This window comes from Syngnathus scovelli, chromosome 15 (assembly GCF_024217435.2).
Source record: "Syngnathus scovelli strain Florida chromosome 15, RoL_Ssco_1.2, whole genome shotgun sequence".
In the NCBI taxonomy this organism is placed as follows: Eukaryota; Metazoa; Chordata; class Actinopteri; order Syngnathiformes; family Syngnathidae; genus Syngnathus; species Syngnathus scovelli.
The window spans coordinates 3,396,140-3,416,252 of NC_090861.1; the positions used below are offsets into that span (position 1 = coordinate 3,396,140).

The 20,113-nt window shown below is 43.4% G+C and overlaps 8 protein-coding genes and 1 non-coding gene across 9 annotated transcripts; 4 read left to right on the plus strand and 5 right to left on the minus strand.

The window, feature by feature from the left end:
- Nucleotides 1-10: 10 nt before the first annotated feature.
- Nucleotides 11-2,162, plus strand: LOC125982431 (histone H2B 8). The gene has a single exon (XM_068653173.1). The coding sequence runs from the start codon at nt 140-142 to the stop codon at nt 509-511; it is 372 nt and encodes a 123-aa protein (XP_068509274.1). The 5' UTR covers nt 11-139; the 3' UTR covers nt 512-2,162.
- An 873-nt stretch (nt 2,163-3,035) lies between these two features.
- Nucleotides 3,036-3,508, minus strand: LOC125982432 (histone H2B 8-like). The gene has a single exon (XM_049742996.1). The coding sequence runs from the start codon at nt 3,477-3,479 to the stop codon at nt 3,108-3,110; it is 372 nt and encodes a 123-aa protein (XP_049598953.1). The 5' UTR covers nt 3,480-3,508; the 3' UTR covers nt 3,036-3,107.
- A 437-nt stretch (nt 3,509-3,945) lies between these two features.
- Nucleotides 3,946-4,556, minus strand: LOC125982428 (histone H3-like). Its single transcript, XM_049742991.2, has one exon. It carries the CDS (start codon nt 4,467-4,469, stop codon nt 4,059-4,061), a length of 411 nt encoding a protein of 136 aa, XP_049598948.1. The 5' UTR covers nt 4,470-4,556; the 3' UTR covers nt 3,946-4,058.
- Nucleotides 4,557-4,948: 392 nt separating this feature from the next.
- Nucleotides 4,949-5,716, minus strand: LOC125982410 (histone H1-like). The gene has a single exon (XM_049742968.1). The coding sequence runs from the start codon at nt 5,685-5,687 to the stop codon at nt 5,055-5,057; it is 633 nt and encodes a 210-aa protein (XP_049598925.1). The 5' UTR covers nt 5,688-5,716; the 3' UTR covers nt 4,949-5,054.
- A 1,336-nt stretch (nt 5,717-7,052) lies between these two features.
- Nucleotides 7,053-7,691, minus strand: LOC125982435 (histone H4). The gene has a single exon (XM_049743000.2). The coding sequence runs from the start codon at nt 7,586-7,588 to the stop codon at nt 7,277-7,279; it is 312 nt and encodes a 103-aa protein (XP_049598957.1). The 5' UTR covers nt 7,589-7,691; the 3' UTR covers nt 7,053-7,276.
- Nucleotides 7,692-8,176: 485 nt separating this feature from the next.
- On the plus strand, nt 8,177-11,505 carry ncf1 (neutrophil cytosolic factor 1). The gene is made up of 11 exons (XM_049742864.1): nt 8,177-8,332; nt 8,454-8,534; nt 8,604-8,679; nt 9,341-9,506; nt 9,702-9,754; nt 9,819-9,941; nt 10,163-10,270; nt 10,350-10,467; nt 10,551-10,658; nt 10,740-10,915; nt 10,997-11,505. Exons 1-11 carry the CDS (start codon nt 8,261-8,263, stop codon nt 11,158-11,160), a joined length of 1,245 nt encoding a protein of 414 aa, XP_049598821.1. The 5' UTR covers nt 8,177-8,260; the 3' UTR covers nt 11,161-11,505.
- A 184-nt stretch (nt 11,506-11,689) lies between these two features.
- Nucleotides 11,690-11,761, minus strand: trnaw-cca (transfer RNA tryptophan (anticodon CCA)). Its single transcript has one exon. It is a non-coding gene; the product is annotated as a tRNA-Trp (tRNA).
- Nucleotides 11,762-12,389: 628 nt separating this feature from the next.
- On the plus strand, nt 12,390-18,309 carry st6gal1 (ST6 beta-galactosamide alpha-2,6-sialyltranferase 1). Its single transcript, XM_049742825.2, has 9 exons — nt 12,390-12,624; nt 13,506-13,580; nt 15,082-15,288; nt 15,351-15,707; nt 15,773-16,037; nt 16,129-16,226; nt 16,293-16,394; nt 16,459-16,633; nt 16,708-18,309. The coding sequence occupies exons 2-9, from the start codon at nt 13,569-13,571 to the stop codon at nt 16,965-16,967; spliced, it is 1,476 nt and encodes a 491-aa protein (XP_049598782.1). The 5' UTR covers nt 12,390-12,624; nt 13,506-13,568; the 3' UTR covers nt 16,968-18,309.
- A 705-nt stretch (nt 18,310-19,014) lies between these two features.
- LOC125982373 (odorant receptor 131-2-like) lies at nt 19,015-20,082 on the plus strand. The gene has a single exon (XM_049742910.1). It carries the CDS (start codon nt 19,061-19,063, stop codon nt 20,006-20,008), a length of 948 nt encoding a protein of 315 aa, XP_049598867.1. The 5' UTR covers nt 19,015-19,060; the 3' UTR covers nt 20,009-20,082.
- The last annotated feature ends 31 nt before the right edge of the window (nt 20,083-20,113 follow it).

The following is a 20,113-nucleotide window of genomic DNA, read 5'->3' on the forward strand; positions in this document are numbered from 1 at the left end:
AACCACAACTCTTACGTCACTCCCAACATAGCCAATCCTGTAGTAGCAACAGCACACACATATTTGCATACAGACGAATACAAAAATCAACTTCACCCGGCTCCACATCACACAGCGATTACCTGAACCAAACATCAAAATGCCAGCAGAACCAGCCAAGGCCGGTAAGAAGGGCTCCAAGAAAGCCGTCATCAAGGCTACCAAACCCAAGAAGGGAAGACGTAAGACCAGGAGGGAGAGCTACTCCATCTACGTTTACAAGGTACTCAAACAGGTCCACCCCGACACCGGAATCTCATCCAAGGCTATGAGCATCATGAACTCCTTCGTCACCGACATCTTCGAGCGCATCGCCGGTGAGGCTTCACGTCTGGCGCTTTACAACAAGCGCTCCACCATCTCCTCCAGGGAGATCCAGACAGCTGTCCGCCTGCTCCTCCCCGGAGAGCTGGCTAAACACGCTGTGTCTGAAGGAACCAAGGCTGTGACCAAGTACACCAGCTCCAAGTAAATTGCTTGTGATCATCACAAGCCCATCCAACGGTCCTTTTCAGGACCAACACAAACTTCTAACGAGTACAAATTCCTTAACTCATTAACTTGTGTACTTAATCCTGAGTAATTTCAAAACTACTTAGAAATTAATAACTTCATAAAGCTTTTCCTGAGAAGGCATGACTGATCCAAAATTTTTATTTCACACCAATAATAAAAAAAAAAAAAAAAAAAAAAGACAAGACTATTCGATCTGTACTACAACAATGTCCGGTTCCAGTTTTTGGATAAACACAATGTCTTTATCGCCCGGGTCCATTTGGTGGAGAACTTCCTCTTCCTGTGGTTCCTCGACCCCCGCACATTGAAAGGGAAGCTCAAAAACCGTGTTAAGGTATTTGTCGCTTCGGTGACTTTTTCTCGACATGGCTAACACTTGCGATGCGAGAGACCAGGCGAACTCCACCTTGTGCTGCTTCTGGTAGACCAGATTGAAATTATAGTCTAAGATTCGGTAGAGGGAAGGCACGTAGTGGAGGTGGTTTTGCTGCACGTAGCGGTGCACCTCAATAAGGACCCCCCTCGTTAGCTGTTGCAGGCTTAACTTCCTCTTGGCTTTCCGTTTGGAGGCCACGTCGAGGTCCAGTCCGATTTTCTTGCAGGCACGGAAGTCATCGCATCCCGTGAGAGGGTCCTCCGACTTGGTCTGTGTGAAGACAGGCGTGTTGAGCCACATGTCCCTGGGGAGCGTGTTGGGTCTCCTCACAAACCATTTCTCCGTCGAGGAGCATTTTTGGAAAACCCCGGCGTACCATTTTTGGAACACAGCGACGGCTTCGCTGTCACTGCTCTGCAAGTCCAACTTGAAATTGTGCTCCAGGATGTCCTTGACCAGGTCGAGCGTGGTGCTGCATAGAACATCCACAAAAAAAAACATTTCCAGCAACGCGCCCACCGTCAGCGTAGACAACGGCAGCTTGTTATCATCCGTCGTCCAAAAGTCCACCCCGATCTTCTTGCAGAAAGGATACTCTTCCATGTCGTTGGATGACGACGTGGACTTTGTTGACTCGACTTCTTTTGCTTTGTCATAAATGTCCGGGAGATGCAAAATGCCGTTGAGGAACTCAAATCGTTCTCTGTCGGGATGTGTGAGGAGGACCTTCTTTTTCATGATTAAATTCCTGACGAGAGTCTCCGTGCTAAGGTTCTTGTGGAGGAAAATGTTAAAGTTACGCTCCAGGATATCCGATAAGAATCTCACCAGGCCTTTATTTATGGCCGTGGCAAACTGGTGAACCGCCATCAGGACGCCGTTGGTCAGCAGATCCAAGTTCAAGGCTCGCTTGGCGCCCGAGCCCACGTCGAAATCTAAACCGATCTCCCGGCAACTCTCAAACTGGTTGTTGGCTTTCTGGGATGTGAGAATGCGCACGTAACTGCTACGCAGCAGCCACAGCTTTCGCTTCATGTCAACGTCCTGGGTTTCACTTTTGTCGTTCGCGTGAGTTGAACTTTCCAGAAGCGCCGACTCTCGAAAGGGGACCCGGCCTTTCTGATTGAGTGTGCCGTGGAACACGTGGCGCTGCCTTTTGTAGTTATCCGCACCCTCCATATTTGTATCCCGGTGTGAGAGAGACGCAAATCTCGTGTCACATCAGTGATACTAGCAAGTGAGAGAAAAAAAAAAAAACAAGTAAACACGTATGCCCACTACACTACTGTTTTGTAATGTTAGTATTTTAAAGACTTTTTATATGGTACTTGTAAAACGTTAGCAAACACTGAATGAAACTATTAAACTGAGTGCTCAACTAGTTGGTTCAACAGTTAAGTTTGTTAGGGGGGGTAATATAAACAAAACTAACAATACAGCGCATGTCCAATGGGGGGGCTACTGCTAGCTTAAACAGTAACTACAAGAAGTCAGCGGCACAAAATACGAGAGACTCGAAGGCGAACTCACCAAAGAAAGCATTCGTTTACTTCTCACCGCCTGGATGAACCGTTCAGGTCAATTTAAAAGACCGGCCGGCAAAATGGCAGTGGCCGAAAAGTTTGGCCGAAATGCGTCCTGTAAGGGTCAGCTCACGTGGTGCGGAACTTCCGGTATGACCAACCAACCCCGACCATGAGTTACAGATTTCTTTTAATTTTAAATATCTATATATATATATATATATATATATATATATATATATATATATATATATATATATAAACCCAGCAAATTCAAACAATTATATTTTTAAAATGCAATATTGTTATTTTTTTCATTATTGAAATTTGTTTTAGGAAATGTTTCCGCCAGGGCGCCCACTATTCGCGCCCTGGCGGTGACGTATGGTATGTGCGCACCAACTACTATATTACGGAAACTCGTGCTAGTTCTGGTGATCCACGACTTAACGAACTTACAGTATTATTTAAATGCAGTTAGTAAAACTAGTCAGTTGAAAGCTAACGCATAAAACCCCAATAATTGAGCATGTCTACAACCATGACAAATACTTTATGATGGCAATTTAATATTCTAGGAAATTGTACTCATTAGATATTTGTGGTGGCCCTGAAAAGGGCCGTTTGATGAGCTTGTGATGATGACAAGCACTTTACTTGGAGCTGGTGTACTTGGTCACAGCCTTGGTTCCCTCAGACACAGCGTGTTTAGCCAGCTCTCCGGGGAGGAGCAGGCGGACAGCTGTCTGGATCTCCCTGGAGGAGATGGTGGAGCGCTTGTTGTAAAGCGCCAGACGTGAAGCCTCACCGGCGATGCGCTCGAAGATGTCGGTGACGAAGGAGTTCATGATGCTCATAGCCTTGGATGAGATTCCAGTGTCGGGGTGGACCTGTTTGAGTACCTTGTACACGTAGATGGAGTAGCTCTCCCTCCTGGTCTTACGTCTTCCCTTCTTGGCTTTGGTAGCCTTGACGACGGCTTTCTTGGAGCCCTTCTTACCGGCCTTGGCTGGTTCTGCTGGCATTTTGATATTTGGTTCAGGTAATCGCTGAGTGATGAAGGCACAGCGTGATGCGGATTTTTGTATTCGCTTGTATGCAAATTTATGTGTGCTGTTGCTACTACACGATTGGCTTGTTGGGAGTGACGTTTATTTGAAATAGTGGGCGGAGATGGTTGGCCAATCAGCTGCGGAAGAGTTCGCGGGTTTTTTATTTGAAATGTAGCTATCTACAATACTAAGAAAACCGCGCGAGAGAGAATAATTTGAACCCAAAGTCGCTGTAAATTACATTTGTCTGAAACACTCCTACAATTCAAATTGCAATTGAATGCGATTTCCTATGTGTCAATTTTTTCCTAATAATGTAATAAGTGTTTATTACACGGTTTATTTTACTTTGGGTTATCTTTTTATCAGGTTATGGTATTTTATCAACACAGAACTTCTCATCCAAATTCGGATTTCCTTGTCATTTGCACGCCTCAAGCGTTCGCACATTACATTTTATGAATTATCACCATAATATTTGGAAATTTACTGTTTAGATCAAGTTGGTGGCTCTTAAAAGAGCCGTTGGTGAGGTGCAGTCGACGGTAAGACTTAAGCCCGCTCTCCGCGGATGCGACGGGCAAGTTGGATGTCTTTGGGCATAATGGTAACGCGCTTGGCGTGGATGGCGCACAAGTTGGTGTCCTCAAAGAGGCCAACCAGATATGCCTCACTGGACTCCTGCAGAGCCATGACGGCTGAGCTCTGGAAGCGCAGGTCGGTCTTGAAGTCCTGAGCGATCTCCCTGACCAGACGCTGGAAAGGCAGCTTGCGGATGAGAAGCTCGGTCGATTTCTGGTAGCGGCGAATCTCACGGAGAGCAACGGTGCCGGGCCTGTAACGATGAGGTTTCTTGACTCCGCCAGTAGCCGGGGCGCTCTTACGAGCCGCCTTGGTGGCTAGCTGCTTTCTGGGAGCCTTACCGCCGGTGGATTTACGAGCAGTCTGCTTAGTTCTGGCCATTTTGAGTTTATTTCGCAAATAGTGAGAAAAGATCAGCCAAACTACAGTCTTTATACTGAAGCGGCAGCGCCATAAGGACGGTGATTGGCCGCATGGAAAATGTAGGCGGAGTTATCTAACGACCAATTGGACGACAGGATTTAAATTGAGCCAATGACAGCGTTGGCGGGAAGATTTGAAACAGGCCCAAGGAGTTGTTCGAACATCTTAGTTTTGTGAGTTGGATTGTAATTAGAATTCGGTCTGCTTGCAAATTCCATCATATTAAATATTTGACAGAATAAACTCCGTTTTTGGACTGCTTTTAAAGCGGGACTGTTTGGAGGAGGGCGGGTCAGGTTTATCAAAGACCCACATCCGACCATGCATTTTCTAACTAAATGTGAGTGTGACACACCTGCCACCTAGTGGTGAAATGTAATTTTGCAACTTCATGAATGAATCTCTGCATAGCAGTTCATTAACTTACCATATTTGAAATTATTGACAATATTCTAAATTAAGGAAATTTCTCTTTAGTGGATGTGGTGGTGGCTCTTAAAAGAGCCTTTGGTTGTTTCAAAGTAATGAAAAGCTTAAGCCAATTCACTTTCTGGCTCTTTTCGCTGCTGGCTTCCTGGCTGCCGGCTTCCTGGCTGGAGATTTCTTGGGAGCTTGTTTTTTCGCCTTCTTCGGAGTCTCCTTTTTCGCCTTGATCTTTGGCTTAGGCTTGCTCGCAGCCTTCTTAGGACTGCTTGCCGACTTCTTGCCCTTTTTCGGGGTGACCTTCTTGTCAGGCTTCTTGGCTTTTCGGTCAGCCTTTGCAGGAGTGCGTTTCTTAGTAGATGCCTTTTTGCTAGCCGGGGTGGTCGCCTTCTTGGTGGCGGGTTTCTTCTTGGTGTCTTTGGGCTTCTTGGGTGATGGTTCCTTCTTGGCAAGTTTGAAGGAGCCAGAAGCGCCGATTCCACTGGTTTGAACCAGGACTCCTTTGGAGACCAGGTTGACCAGAGCGCTGTTGATGCGCTTGTTTTGCTTCACCACGTCCACCTCCAAGCGCGCCAGAGCTTTCTTGATCGCGGCTACCGACATGCCTTTGCGCTCCTTAGATTCCGCAATCACCTGGACGATCATTTTCGGGAGGCTGGTGCCACCGTTGGTCGCTTTTTTCGCCGCCGGCTTCTTCTTGGATTTCGCCGCCTTGGCGGGGGCAGCTGCGGGTGCTGGGATATCTTCTGCCATGATTTTTTCCTCTCGTGTCCTGTTGAAAACAAGTTGTCGGGCTGCGAGCGGGAGGCGGGACTTATAAGGCACATGAGAACCGTAGAGACTCAATCCAGCCGCAGTTTAGCACTCCAGCGAAATGTGGACGCGCTTTTTGTGTTTTCTCTTCCACTTTCAAGCCTAAAATAACGAGATAAAATCAAACCCACGAGAATATTTTTTACTCGAAATAATAGATAAGTCCCCCATCTTTAGCCCCAGATTACTTTTATCGGTGAAAATTATCTGGTTTTCTTACTAGAGCTTCCAAACCGTACCGGTTGTTCGTCATTCGGAGACGTCCTCGACCACTTTTCGTGACATTTTGTCCTCAAAATGTGTCAAATTTAAAGGTGGTCGTCGCGATACAGGTTTGGACATTAGTAGAGACATCTGAGTTTGGATTCAAATCAACTCCGCTTCACAAGCTGGTTTATTTTTTATTTTTTCGCCCAAAATTGGGACAGTGGTAAACACAAGACTTTTTCGCGGTGACCCCGGGGCGGTTACGAGTCGACAACATACTTGAGGATCGAATGTGTTTATCAATTGTTTTCATGCATAAAAAATCAATACGTGATAGAGTATTGATCACATAACTTGAATTTAGTTTTGAATTTATGTGGCTTGATTTGATCAAGTTGTTCACATCGATGTGAGGTCATTTTAAAATCCTAATCCCCATCATCATCTTTTGTTATTCTGAGGCAGTTTCAGACAATTATTTTATTTTTTGTTTCTTTTGTGTCAGGTCATACAAGTTCAATTGATCCACCACAATATTTGTTTCATTGGGGGGGTCAGTTCCACTTTTTCGCTAAATTCCACATCACCTTGTAAGGTGTTATGATTTTACGACAGTGCACATTCTGTGGTTGTGCATTAGAAGGCGATCGGTGACATTTGTGAAAACTAATAATACAAATACTTTAAATTAATAGATTACTTAAAAATGTACACCTAGAAAACATTGAGTTAATCCAATAAGAATGAATCTACTTGAATGCTTTTTTAAAAATCTTTATATGTTTGTGAATGTCTTTGCCGTGATATCATAATTTTAAATAAAGAATTAAATATTCAATTTTTGTATTCAATGTTTAGGGGACATTTTGAAACAAAAGATGTAAAGAAATAAACATAGTATTTATATTAATAACCCAAATTTATGCAGACAGCTTTACTTATGCTCTAATATCAGAACAATTGGCCTATTTCAGATTTTGTGGACGTAAAATATTTTGCATTAGTGTTTACTACTTAAGTCCAATACCAAATAAATCAACGATATTGATTAATCTTGAGTACAAAGGGGAGGAATTTAGAATTTGCACACAATTTGACTGAATTTATTTTTAGTATTTAATACCTTGGCTTTGTCTTAGTGAGGGTCTTGATTTTTCTTACCTTTATAGTGTATGGATTTATTTACATACGCCACAATTGACGTTACTTGGTTTTAATGATGCTTGCAAGAGCATAAAACCAAACTGCACGGAAGTCAACTCTTAAAGAGACATGTGGGTGGCTCTTAAAAGAGCCGTTTTGTTGGTAGGAAGCTACCGTGTTTACCCGCCGAAGCCGTACAATGTTCGGCCTTGCCTCTTCAGTGCGTAGACCACATCCATGGCGGTCACGGTCTTTCTCTTAGCATGCTCGGTGTAGGTAACGGCATCACGGATGACGTTCTCCAGGAACACCTTCAGCACACCGCGAGTTTCTTCGTAGATCAAGCCGGAGATACGCTTCACACCACCGCGACGAGCAAGGCGCCTGATGGCAGGCTTGGTGATTCCTTGGATGTTGTCTCGGAGAACCTTACGGTGACGCTTGGCGCCCCCCTTGCCGAGTCCTTTACCTCCCTTACCTCTTCCACTCATTATTACCGTCAAGTAGTGTCTGTCGATCGAAATGAATAAAGTGTCACAGTGAAGACGAACTTGACTATACTCTCCAACTGCGGACGTGTTAGAAACCACCCTGCAGCCACGTCACTCTTTCACCGCCCCGCTCCGCCTTCCTGGCTTGTACTGCAACGTCATTCAAACGAATGAATGAGTACACGTCATAAAGCTAATGAAATTATTATAATAATATATATTTTTTAATGAAATTATTATAATAATATATATATTTTTTAAGTTTTACACACGCACGAAAGAATGTATAATTTTCCACATTGATTAAATAGAGTTAACCGAGCCGCTGCTGGTTGTTGCTGGACTGGTTGTTGCTAATGCAAGATGTAAATTGTTTTAGCGTAACTTTCTTTACCATTTCCCTTGCATCATTGTTTTCTTTCCCCAATATGTGGAAGAGGAAGTTTGCCAGAGTGCGTTTCTTTCTTCCTCTTTTATGATATCTTGGACTCAGGCCTTTCTGTGTGTATTTAGCACGGTCCTGCAGTGATCTTTTAATGAGGATGCAAGCAAAAGAGGAACTGATGTTGGCAACATGTTGCGGTCGCAATGGAGGCGCGCACAAGCACGCGCACATTTTAAAACAAAGCTCCAGCAGGTCTCTCAAATCATTTGATCTCCATCCGTCCAAACATGGAGGAACTCTACATAAGACACGTGAAGCTGCTCGGCTTTGAAAAACGCTTTTACCCCAGTCAGCACTATGTGAGACTCCAATTATTAATCTTTTTTTTTTGTTATTTATTTATTTATTTATTTATTTATTTATTTATTTATTTATTTATTTATTTATTTATTTATTTATTTATTTATTTATTTATTTCAGGTGTACATGCTAATGGTGAAGTGGAGTGACCTTGCAGAGAAATTGATCTTCAGGACATATCCTGAAATTTACACATTTCATGTAAGTATCTTTTTTTTTGTTTTTTTAATAACAAGGCTGGTTGAAATGCTTTCGATTTCTCATCCCCAGAAATCCCTGAAAGAGATGTTTCCTATTGAAGCAGGCCAAATAGAGAAGAGTGACCGAATCATTCCATCGCTTCCAGGTAAAAAGTACTGCTGAATGATTTGGAAAATTAATCAAATTGTTTTTTTTTGTGTCCTTCAATATTACGATTGCAATTTTAACATAATACTAAACACTTTGACTTGCAGTCTTCTAAGCGGTCGCTATGACAACTTCACAAAAATTTACCAAACATGTATAAACACAGGTCATTAAATCAGATTAAAAATTGAATAATAATATCAATAATAATATCAGTGGCTTCATTGCTTCCAATTTTCATGTTTTATGACATGTTGACGCTTATGGGTACTTTATTTCAAATTAGAAATGCGTATAGGCTCGGGGTATTTTATTTAAGGAAGCACCTGTGTGTCAAAACTTTTGACTTCTCTCTTTTTTTTCCCCTCTTGCTTTCTTTATTGATGCAAGCCAGCACAAGAGAGGAAATGCAACTGAAATCACAGAAAATCCACAATTTTCATCACTTTGTACACAAGTTGATTGCAGCACTTCCTCTAAGGTCGTGCAAAAAGACTTGAAACGTTTTCTGTTTTATTTCTTACCGGTAAAATGGCAAAATCTTAGAACCTTCTTGATTATAAAAATAATTCAAGAGTAAAACAAAATACAGAAAAACGTATCACTCGCCGCACAGGTGACTTTTTGACTAACACTTAATCATCCATTATGACCTTCAGCACCACGGTGGGTGGAGAGCCAAAGGTCACGAGAAAGCAAGCAGAACACGTTGACCGAGTACTGCCTGTCGCTGATCGCTCTGCCGTCGCACATCTCGCGCTGCGCGCACCTCAACGCCTTCTTCAAAGTGCGGCCTGAGGACGAAAATCCTCCAGCTCCAAACACGTCAGTTTCCATTAACATTCAGATTCCAATCATTCTCACTAAATGACTAATTAGCCGTTAGCGAGATAAACTAGCTTAAGTTGTAAGAAAGTAACAACTTGATGATAAATTTTTGTATTGTGATCTGTATTTTCCATAATAATAGAATTAATCACTGTTTACGTCATCCCAATAAAATGTTTATTTTCTTTTCAGAGGCAAAAAAACGGAAATCTTCTTAGAGACCAAAGTTAACAACACCATATCTGGTAAGACTTATTTTTATAATTGTGTCATTTTCTACCTTACCTGGTTTTGTCCCCAATTTTTTAGAAATTTCCGGGCCCATCATACTGGACACATACCGAGTGATCGCAGATTTCACCAAGACGTCCAAACACGAGCTCAACCTGCACACTGGAGACTTGGTGGAAATTGTGGAGAAGAACCAGAATGGTGAGAAACTCGAAAGGTCAAAATAAAAACATGATAAAATGGCATCATTTTATGTAATGCTAGCTAGCTAGCGTAAAATGCATTTGTGTTTATTAGCTGGCTAGCTAAAAAAGGAGTGTTTTTCTTGTTCGCTAGCTAGCTAGCTAAAAGTGATCAACCTTGTTACTAGGTCTGGTAGGTTAGTTATATTTCGTGGACTTCAACATTGCTTTTCTATTCAGGCTGGTGGTTCTGCCAGTGCGAGACCAAACGGGGTTGGGTTCCTGCCACCTACCTGGAACCCTTGGATGGACCCGAGGAGGCAGAAGACGTGGAGCCAAATTACGAAGGTAACATTTGGCCCTTTAAATTATTATTATTATTTTTTTTTAATCAAGTGGATTTATTTAAAACATTTTGCCCCCGAAGGAGAGTTACACATCGCAGTCCAAGCCTACAAGGCAGAAACGGACGATGAGATCTCGTTGGAACGGGGGGAAACTATTGAGGTCATTCACAAGCTCTTGGACGGCTGGTGGGTTGTCAGGTACAAAAGGTCGCTGCTTCACTTGTAAGTAGAATAATTGAATTGTTTGACTTCAGTTTGCGTATATTTCTTGTTTTGCTCAGGAAAGGTGAGGAGACGGGTCACTTCCCTTCCATGTACCTGCAGAAAGCAGGAAAAGAGGCCAAGTTGAACGGCGAGCAACCACAGGGACAGAAACCACCACCTCGCAGGTCCATTAAAAAAATAATTGTTCTTATCCCGTAAACTTAATTTGCTGGATCCCAAAAAAAATAGCCTTATATTCCCTCCAGGTCCACCATTAAGAACGCCAAGAGCATTCACGAGCGATCCCGACAGCGCCTCAGCCAGGAGGCCTACCGAAGGAATAGTCGCCGATACCTGCAGCAGAAGGGCGGACAACCCAGCGCCGTAACCCGGAAATCCAAGATCCCAGAAAAGTCGCCCCTGAGAGAGCGGAAGAACCAAGGTAGGACATATTTCTTGGAAATAATGCCCCCACCATTCCCAAGACAACACACACATAAGGTGACTGACGTGTGACCCACAGGGAACATTCCCGAGCGGCGCTTCAGTTCGGAGAACGAGCTGAAACCAGAAGCCCCGGTCATCCCGCCTCGACCGAGTCCAGAGCTCATCCTGGAACGCTGCACCGACAACACCCGCAAGAAAGTCAGCATCCGCAACTCTGGAAACAGAAGCAACAGCACCTAGTGAACTTCACTTGGTGTCCCTCAAGGGTCAACCTTGCACCCCCTCCCATTCCTACAAGTTTCTCTTCCTGTACTCATTTATTAAATAGTCCCTTTGTTGTGCTGAATCAATTGTTGATTAAGTTATTGATGAATCGCTTCCCAACCGTGTGTGTTATCCAATTCCATTTAATTGGTCCGAAAATATTATCGAGTGCCAACAAATAATGTCATGACTCAATAAATATTGGAAACACTTTTGTAGATAACCTGGTAGCAGTAGTATTGCGAAAAGCTTTGGCGTTTTTGTCTCTTCTACTTTCTTACAATTGCAAAATAATGTCAATAAAGGCGCTATTGTTCCTTATTTGGTGTTACTCAACAAAAAGGTTTGGCATATTTCGGGGCAATTTGCAGCTGAACTTTGCACATGAACTTGTGATGCTTCCAGTCTGTGTTGCAATCTGCTGTCGGACATTTAAATGTCGGCGAAAATGTGAGAATCGTTCGAGGGGGAAAAAAAAACAGGTTGTGGGAGGGAAGAAAATTTATGACCCCGACGTGATTTGAACACGCAACCTTCTGATCTGGAGTCAGACGCGCTACCGTTGCGCCACGAGGTCGACGCGGTGGAGGGTGTAAAATTTTGTATACATAGTTGTAGTGAAAAACGTGCACGATTAATGCGTGCACGTACTGAACGTCAGCTTTTAGCGACTAGCTAAGGCCTCGCTCTTCCTAAATAAAACGCCATGCATTCTCTTAAGCCAGCTAAGGTACCCTGGTTTCTCCTCACTGTCCCACTCCAAACTGCAATTTTTTTTATCTGCATCGTATTTCTTCCTTTTTTATACGGCATGTGTGTGTTTTATCACATCGTGTTTGTCGTCCAAATAGTAACATTTAAAGATGGTCTCCAATGGCGATGGACGCGTTCGTGTTTTCCCTCCTTTTCCCCACTGCAGCGATGTTGCGTGTCTTTTTTGACTGCAGTAAAGTGAAGTCTTTAGAATTAAGGTCAGACTAACCGGATCATAGCTCAGTATATTTTCAAACTACAAAACTATACAACTGACGTTTGTGATGTCAAAGTTCAGATCACACAATACAGATAATTATGTTTAAATTATGTATTATGTTTTCTACAATCTATATACACTTTATATTGATAGCGTCTAGAATAAACAGCAGAAACACGTGACAATACTTTTATTCTGAAAACAAACGGAAACACAAGTGTAATATATTTCGGCAACTTTGTGCTCGCTCCCCTGCAGGCCGAAGAGGAGCAGTGCTTTCTCCAAATGCGACTTGGAGTCGGTACTCACTGGCATTCTTCGTCGGGACCACCATGGCGGTGCAAGCGATGGCCTACTTCGTGCAATAATATCGCCTTTTCCGGTGGAGGCAATTGCGTAATAGGTACGGGAATCTGGCAGGTGCGGGGCGATGCTGAAGGACCGAGGAGGACCATTACTCCAAACAGGTCAGCCAGTCTATCTATCTATCCATCTATCTATTCTGAGCCAACCCTTTTACAGTCCTCCCCCCCATCTATCTATCTATCTATCTATCTATCTATCTATCTATCTATCTATCTATCTATCTATCTATCTATCTATCTATCTATCTATCTATCTATCTATCTATTTTTTTCTTTAACAAGTTGCAAATGCTTTGGCACATCTATACAATTAATTGATTAATTGATTGATTTTGATTGAAACTTTATTGATCCCCAAGGGTTTGGGCAAATTTAGGCCCCAGCAGTATTCATACCACTGAGTATATAAACGATACACAGATGACATGAGCATAACTCAATATATTTTCTACGTAGCGTCCTGTACTTATTTATTGTGTATTATTTATTCATCACTCTTATTTATTCATTATTTGTGCCTTCTTTTATTTTCTTGTGTTTTTTACTTGTACGTACATTGTGAACTATGTCTTGTCACCGTGGGATAGTGGGAACGTAATTTCGATCTCTTTGTGTGTCTTGGCATGTGAAGAAATTGACAATAAAGCAGACTTTGAATTTGAGATAAGGCTGCCACACAACGGCCACAAAAAAAACAAATTAATTGCAAAAGTTAAAAGCCATCAAAGTAACAAAAACACCCCAAAACACACAAAATAGTATTATCATTTGTTTGTGTCATCAAAATGGGTCTCATCCTTAAGGTCCTTATTTTCTAACCAAAACAAATATGACAAGAATGACTAACCATTTTTTTTTAAATAGTTCTTGTCAAGTGAAGAGAATTGTTGTGATGTGGATGACAGTTTGTTTCCAAAGAGAATTGAAAATAATCGGAATTTTGCAATCAACTTTGGATTGTGACAATGTGTCTTTGTTCGCAGGAAGTATGAGAGGAGAGCTAAAGGGAACGGAGCGTTTCTAAACAACAACAGCGACAATCTAACATGGGCTACAAGGTACAAATCGTTAATTGATGATTGAGGAAGTTGGCCGTGTTTTTGGTTTACGATAAGAGTTCTCACAGTTGTAGCGACTTCCCCATTGTGACTCTGAACAGGGAATATTTTCATCAGTAACACACTTGGACGATAATCAGACCTCAAATTATCATGTGTTTAAAAAAAAAAAATATCTTGCAGTTTCACACGAATTGAAAAGATGGAAATAATAGAATCATTAGATATTTTTAATCATTAATATACTGTGAATTGTTTATTTTGAGGACAGTCAGCAATAAGCATCCCGTCAGATTTGTTGCTTTTGTTGGAGTCGGGTCACGTGACCCGCTCTGGAAAAGAGGGCAAGGGGATTCAGGCCGACATCTTTAAGCAGATACTGAGTGACACTGCCATCTGTCGCTACATCCTCGGGCAACCATCATGTTTTTTTTCTCGTTCTTTTTTTTAATGTATTAATTGTCGCGAATCCATTTTAGACCTTCCTGATGAACTTTGACCTCTGATTTTTTTAATGGCACAGTCAGTACTCACCCTATCTTGGAGACTATTGGATCAAAATTTTGCAGGAATTGAATTTTGTGGGGTTTTTTTTTATAATATAATTTTAGTAAAGACCTTTCAAGGTTGTTTTTCCCTTAACAAAAAAATAATCCGCTTTATGAGTTTTTATGTCAACAACAGACTCGACTAAAAACATAAATATTTGCTATTCACACATTTGTCATTGCTGTACCTTGACCTTTGACCTTTATTTGAAGCTTGTGGAAAACCCAGAAGCCAACAAAAAACCAGAACACAGGAAATCATAAATAGGACGCCCCAGTCAAAACAAAATGGAGCAGCAGTCTCCTGAAAGGCCTCTTTACTTTTTTTTTTTTTTTTTAATTCCCCCGAGGGTAGTCCTTAAAAAAAAAAAAAGGGAAAATCTCCTCGCTCGGTCGTCATGCGAAAAGAGCGGATTAATTTTCCATCAGATCCATGGTAACCATCAATCATTACCCGATCCACGAAAAGTGTAAATGACAACTAGGTCAAGTTTGGCAAGAGCGAGCTGTCTTCAGATTTCCTTCTTTTGTTAGATTTTTTTCTCTTCGATATAGTATCAGCCATGTTTATCTTATTTTCTACAGTTGCTCATGTTTCTTCTTGTTCCTCATACGTTGCCCTGAGGGAGATAGTAGGGGAGTGATTTCGAGTCAATCTCTTTCTCATTGACTTTTTTTTTTTCTCCTTTACGATATGACGGCCACAGTTAGGACATCTGGAATGGGAAACACAATGAAGCTTTTATGCACGGTCGACGGGGAAATCCCAAAAACTGATGGCCAGATTTTTTTTTTTTTTTGCCACCATCAAATTTCCATCTTCGTTTCCATCCAGAAGATACAATGAAGAATGAAACATCCACCTGTTGTCTTTCATACAAAATAGATTTCACACAAAAACATGAAATCAGTATTTCAATATTCTGTCTTGACATTTTTTTTTTTTTTTGGAGATCCCTGGAGCAGCGATGGACCGTGTGAGCCTGCTGTGGCGTCTGCGGCGTCGTGCCCGCCGCGGCGTCCTTTGCATGGCCTTCTTCGGCATCGCCATGACGCTGCTGTACGCTCTATGCGCCGAGAACAGCGTGGTCGTCACGGACGCCATCTTCGGCGTGCGGGCGCGGACTCGGGCCCAGCCTCGCACAAACTCCGTCGTCAAGGTACACGTGATAGAAAAACTGATTTTGCAAAATGTAACTCCATCACGTGACCACCCCATCAGGTGCTCCGAGGCGGCTCCAAACTGGCATACGTGGATCCCCAGAAGCTCCCGGGTGTGATCCCCGGAGACCCCCGCCGCCGCATCCCCGTGCTGTCCTCACCCAACCAGACCCACGAGCACCAGCCCACCAAGCCAAAGCCGAGGGAAGGTCAAGGTTTCTTCACCAGCATCCTCCCGCGGCCCTTCATGCGAGCGCTGGACACCATCTTCGGGGTCCGCCGGCGGGGCCAGCTGAGCGGCAAGGCCAGCGACGCCGAGTTCTTCGGGCCTAATAGCCTTCTGGGAAAGGTCTGGAACGAGCACATGTCCAGTGGCATGCTGGGGAACCGGTTGAAGAAGGTGGTCCACAACTACCAGGTGAGAACAACTGAACTGCTTATTTGCATCTTCTATTTTCTTGGGCTAACTTTTCAACCCTCCAGGCGATGAACAAATACGGCGTGGAGCTCCCCGACGCGGCGGACTTGGCCCGGAGGCCCGTGCTGAGCGGGCCGGAGCTTTTGTGTCAGATGAAGAAGAAGGTAGCGCTGTCCACGCTGACAGCCTCTCTGCCGCCTTTCTCTTCGCTACCGTGGGCTTCGCAGTTGCCGCCCAAGTCGCTCGCCTCCGAAGTGGGGCCCTTCAAAAGCTGCGCCGTTGTCTCGTCCGCCGGCTCGCTCCGAGACGCCGGCCTCGGGAAAGAGATAGGTGGGACAAATCGGACGCTCCACACCCCAAAGTGCTTCAACTTTCATTTTCTCTTCTTTCTCACGTCCCCCTTCTTCGGCTTCAACGACAGACTCCCACGACGCCGTGCTACGCTTCAACGGCGCCCCCACCGAGCGCTACGAGAAGGATGTCGGTTCCAAAACCACAATCCGTCTCACCAACTCGCAAGTAAAGCCGCAGTCGCCGTGACAACGACTCAACTTCCCCTCTCTGATAAAAATTCACATCTCGTAGGTGATGGCGTCCGACGACCACCACTTCCTGTCCAGCTCGCTGTACAGCTCAGGTGTATTGGTGGCCTGGGATCCCGCTCCTTACTCCGCTAACCTCACACAGGTATCAGACTTTTCTAGAACGTGGATGAAATCACGTTACTAAGCTGACGGCGTCCATTTTGTAGTGGTTAGGCCACACCGACTACCCTATCTTCACCCAGTATCAGCGCTACAGGCGGCTGCACCCCCAGCAGCCCTTCTACATCTTGCACCCACGCTTCCTCTGGCAGGTGTGGCAACAAATCCAAGACAACATGCCGGAACCCATCCAGAAGAATCCGCCCTCCTCTGGCATGATGGGTATGATCCGCACTGTTGATCCTGCAATGAAATTTGTTTTTCTCTTTAAACATTTGATCTTCTCCTCCCTTCAGGTACAGTACTGATGATGTCCATATGCGAGGTGGTGCACGTGTACGAGTTCCTCCCGTCGCGACGGAAGACGGAGCTGTGCCACTACTACCAGCGCTTCTACGACGCCGCCTGCACGCTAGGCGCTTACCACCCGCTGCTCTACGAGAAGAACCTAGTCAAACGTATGAACCAGGGGTCCGACCGTGACATCTACACCCACGGTCGCGTCACGCTGCCCGGATTCAGGAGCCTCTCTTGCAACACAACACGTCCAGGTTAAACCAGGAAAGAAAATGCCGAGTCGTAACACACACTGGAATTCAATCTTATATTTTAAATGTGCCTGCTGAAAATATTATGTAATATACATTATATCCTTAATAGGATCGGGAAATTCAGAGGGGGAAATTGGCACGGCCGATTCATCGGCTTCAAGGTATACGGCGGTTTCAATAAGTTGCTTTTTGAAAAACGCTAAAATTTTGCATTAGCGGTAAAACAGTGAGGGTAACGCTGAGGCCGATTAATGTTTTGAATTTCGAGTATCACTAATCAATGGTATCATTGATGTATTACTAGAACGCGTTTACAATTGTTGAAATAAATACGACAGACTCCCTTCAGCTAGTTAAATAGCATAGCTAACATGTTTGTTTTCGCCCTGGTGTTAGCTTACATGAGCAAAGGAGTAGCTACTCGTTTTATGAGGAATATGTTTTTTAAACGTACTACATTTTGATTGTACTCAGATAGCTTCTTTTCTTTTTAAGTTCAACTACTGAGGCAGATAGCGAGCTAATTTGCACAGCTAGCTAGCATAGCTAACAGTGTTTTCAATCGGATGTTGTTTCACAAAGCCAAAAGCCAAGAATTTGTTACCGGAGAAATGTTATCCCGTAGCTGTGCTACATTTTGAGTTCATTCTGGAAATTATCATTTTCTTTTTACGTCGTCAAACGTGCCAATGAAAAAAATGTTACAGAAGCAAAGCTAGTTAGCACGTCGCTTCACAATTCAGAGTTTGCATGTTCTCCGGGTGTTCTTGTTTCCTCCAAAATTCCAAAAAACATGCGTGCTTGGCCGATTGACTCCCAAGTTTTTTTTAAATGTACTATGTGTTTCTAAACTCCGTTGAATTATTGATGTCAGTGCATTTCCGAAGGCAACATTTGATCTCTCTCTATGCAGCCGCTCGTCAAACATCGCATGCTTCATTTCTCTTCGCTTTGTTTTACCTCGGAGTTGCACGTCCCTCTCAAATTTTGCCTTCCTATTCCTTCTCTTCCGAGGAGTCACTGTTGCTGATGTCAGTGGGGGATAAGAATATTTCTTAAATGTTACTATCATCCCCAAATATGTTAAACCCAACCAATATACAATAAAAATTTGGGGGATCATTAAAAACTAGTTTTCATAAATTTAGTACAAGACTTTTGGGAAAAGTGGTAGTCATGGTGTTTCATTTTCCTATAAGAAACCTTACGGACAAAAAAATAAAAATAATTCTTGATGTTTTTTGGTGTTTTCAGGGGGTTGCATGTTCTCTTCTGTTCTGTCCGTCACTGTAAGAAACATCACAAATCAATGTCACTGCCTGAATAATAAAGTAGACTGTGATTCAGGCCTTTTGTGTTTTATTATGACATCTTAAATCTGCCATGTTACAAATCCACCATTGTAAAGTAGAATTTGGTCTCAAGGATACAAAACCTGTTTGAGAACTTATTTAAGGATAAGCAGCTTTGCCTTCAAGGCAATTCAACATGCTTGTTTGAGTTGTTTTTATTGGCTCTTAAGGATATCAAACCTGTTTGAGAAGTTATTTGACATCAGGGATATCCGTCTTTCCCCTCCAGGCAAGTTAGTTTCCTAAACAATGGCTGTCTTACAAAATGTCCCCCACCCACACATTTTTTTGGACCAACCCATGTTTATGTAGAATATCGACTAACCTTAAAGAAAGACAAAAAGTGCAGGAGAACTTTGAAAGTTAGCCATGACATCATGCGTACGTAAACTTTTTCAACTCATGTCCCCACAGAAACACAAACGTAACACCTCCAGGACTCATTAAGTCAATATTTGGTCAAAACATGCTGAATAATTGATGCGCCCAAACACGTTGTTTTTTTCCAACAAGTATCCCCACAGACATGCAGACTTAATACCCGCAAGACTCATTAATTAAGTCAATATTTGGTTAAAACATGTTAGTTGGTGTGCCCGGATGAGTCTTTCGGGGACAAGGTCAAAGGTGGGGTGGGGGCTCAACATGGAGCAAGCAAACATATAAAGCCAGCGTGGAGTCTGCTGTGATAGGACTCAACATTTACAGATGTTAATGGAGGGTCCCCCCCTGCATCTTCTACATTCATGCTACCCACCAACGTGACCTTCTGGATCTCCCCAGAGGAGCGAGCGTTGTCTGCAGCCCTCATCGCCGTCATCAGCGTTATATTCTTGGTGGTCAACGGGGTCATGCTCTTCACCTTGAGGAGTAAACGTGTGTTTCGGGAGACATCACGCCACATGCTGCTGTATAACCTGCTACTTGGAGACACGGTGCAGCTTGCCCTCGGCCTGTTGTTGTATTTGTTTAACGTCTCACGCGTCATGATGGCGTACGAGTTATGCATCGTGCTCAGCGTGCTCAACAGTCTCACCAGTAGGATATCACCGATGATGCTGGTGATCATGTCGTTGGAGAGATACGTGGCCGTGTGTCACCCTCTCAGACATGCTTCTGTTATGACTGTCAGGAACACGACGGTGGCGGTGATCACCGTGTGGGTCTTTAGTTGTCTAAATGCTTTTATTCAGGGGGTTTTAATGTTGCTGTTTCGTGCAGACAAGATGGAGAGTTTGCTACGTACGTACAATTGCAACAGCGCAAATTTCTTCTTTGTGCCTATTACGGAAATGTACTATAAAGTGTCCATATATGTTCTGTTCATCACAGCGAGCCTGAGCATCCTTTTTAGTTACGTCGGCGTGGTGGTGGAAGCCAGATCGGCTGCCACGGACAAACACTCGACACATAAAGCTTTGAACACCTTGCTGCTGCATCTGCTACAGCTTGGCCTCTGCCTTTTGTCCACGTTCTTCTCCAGCATTATGACTTACCTTGCATCTTTGATGAGCTGGGAGACCACGGTTCGAGTCCAGCTTGTTTTATTTGTATGTGTTTTCCTACTACCCAGATGTTTGAGTTCTCTTATTTACGGGCTGAGAGACGAGAACATCCGAGTGGTGATCATGGGCCGTCTCTGCTGTCACCTCAAAGTGTCAGTCGGTCCGGTCAAAATCGTTCATATGTCCTGAGAGCATCATTCAAACTTTACTCCTATTGCTGTCAAAAAACACTTGCTGGCTTTATTGGTTAATAAAATTTTTCAGAAAAGGTTTGCCCTCGTATTTTTCGACTTT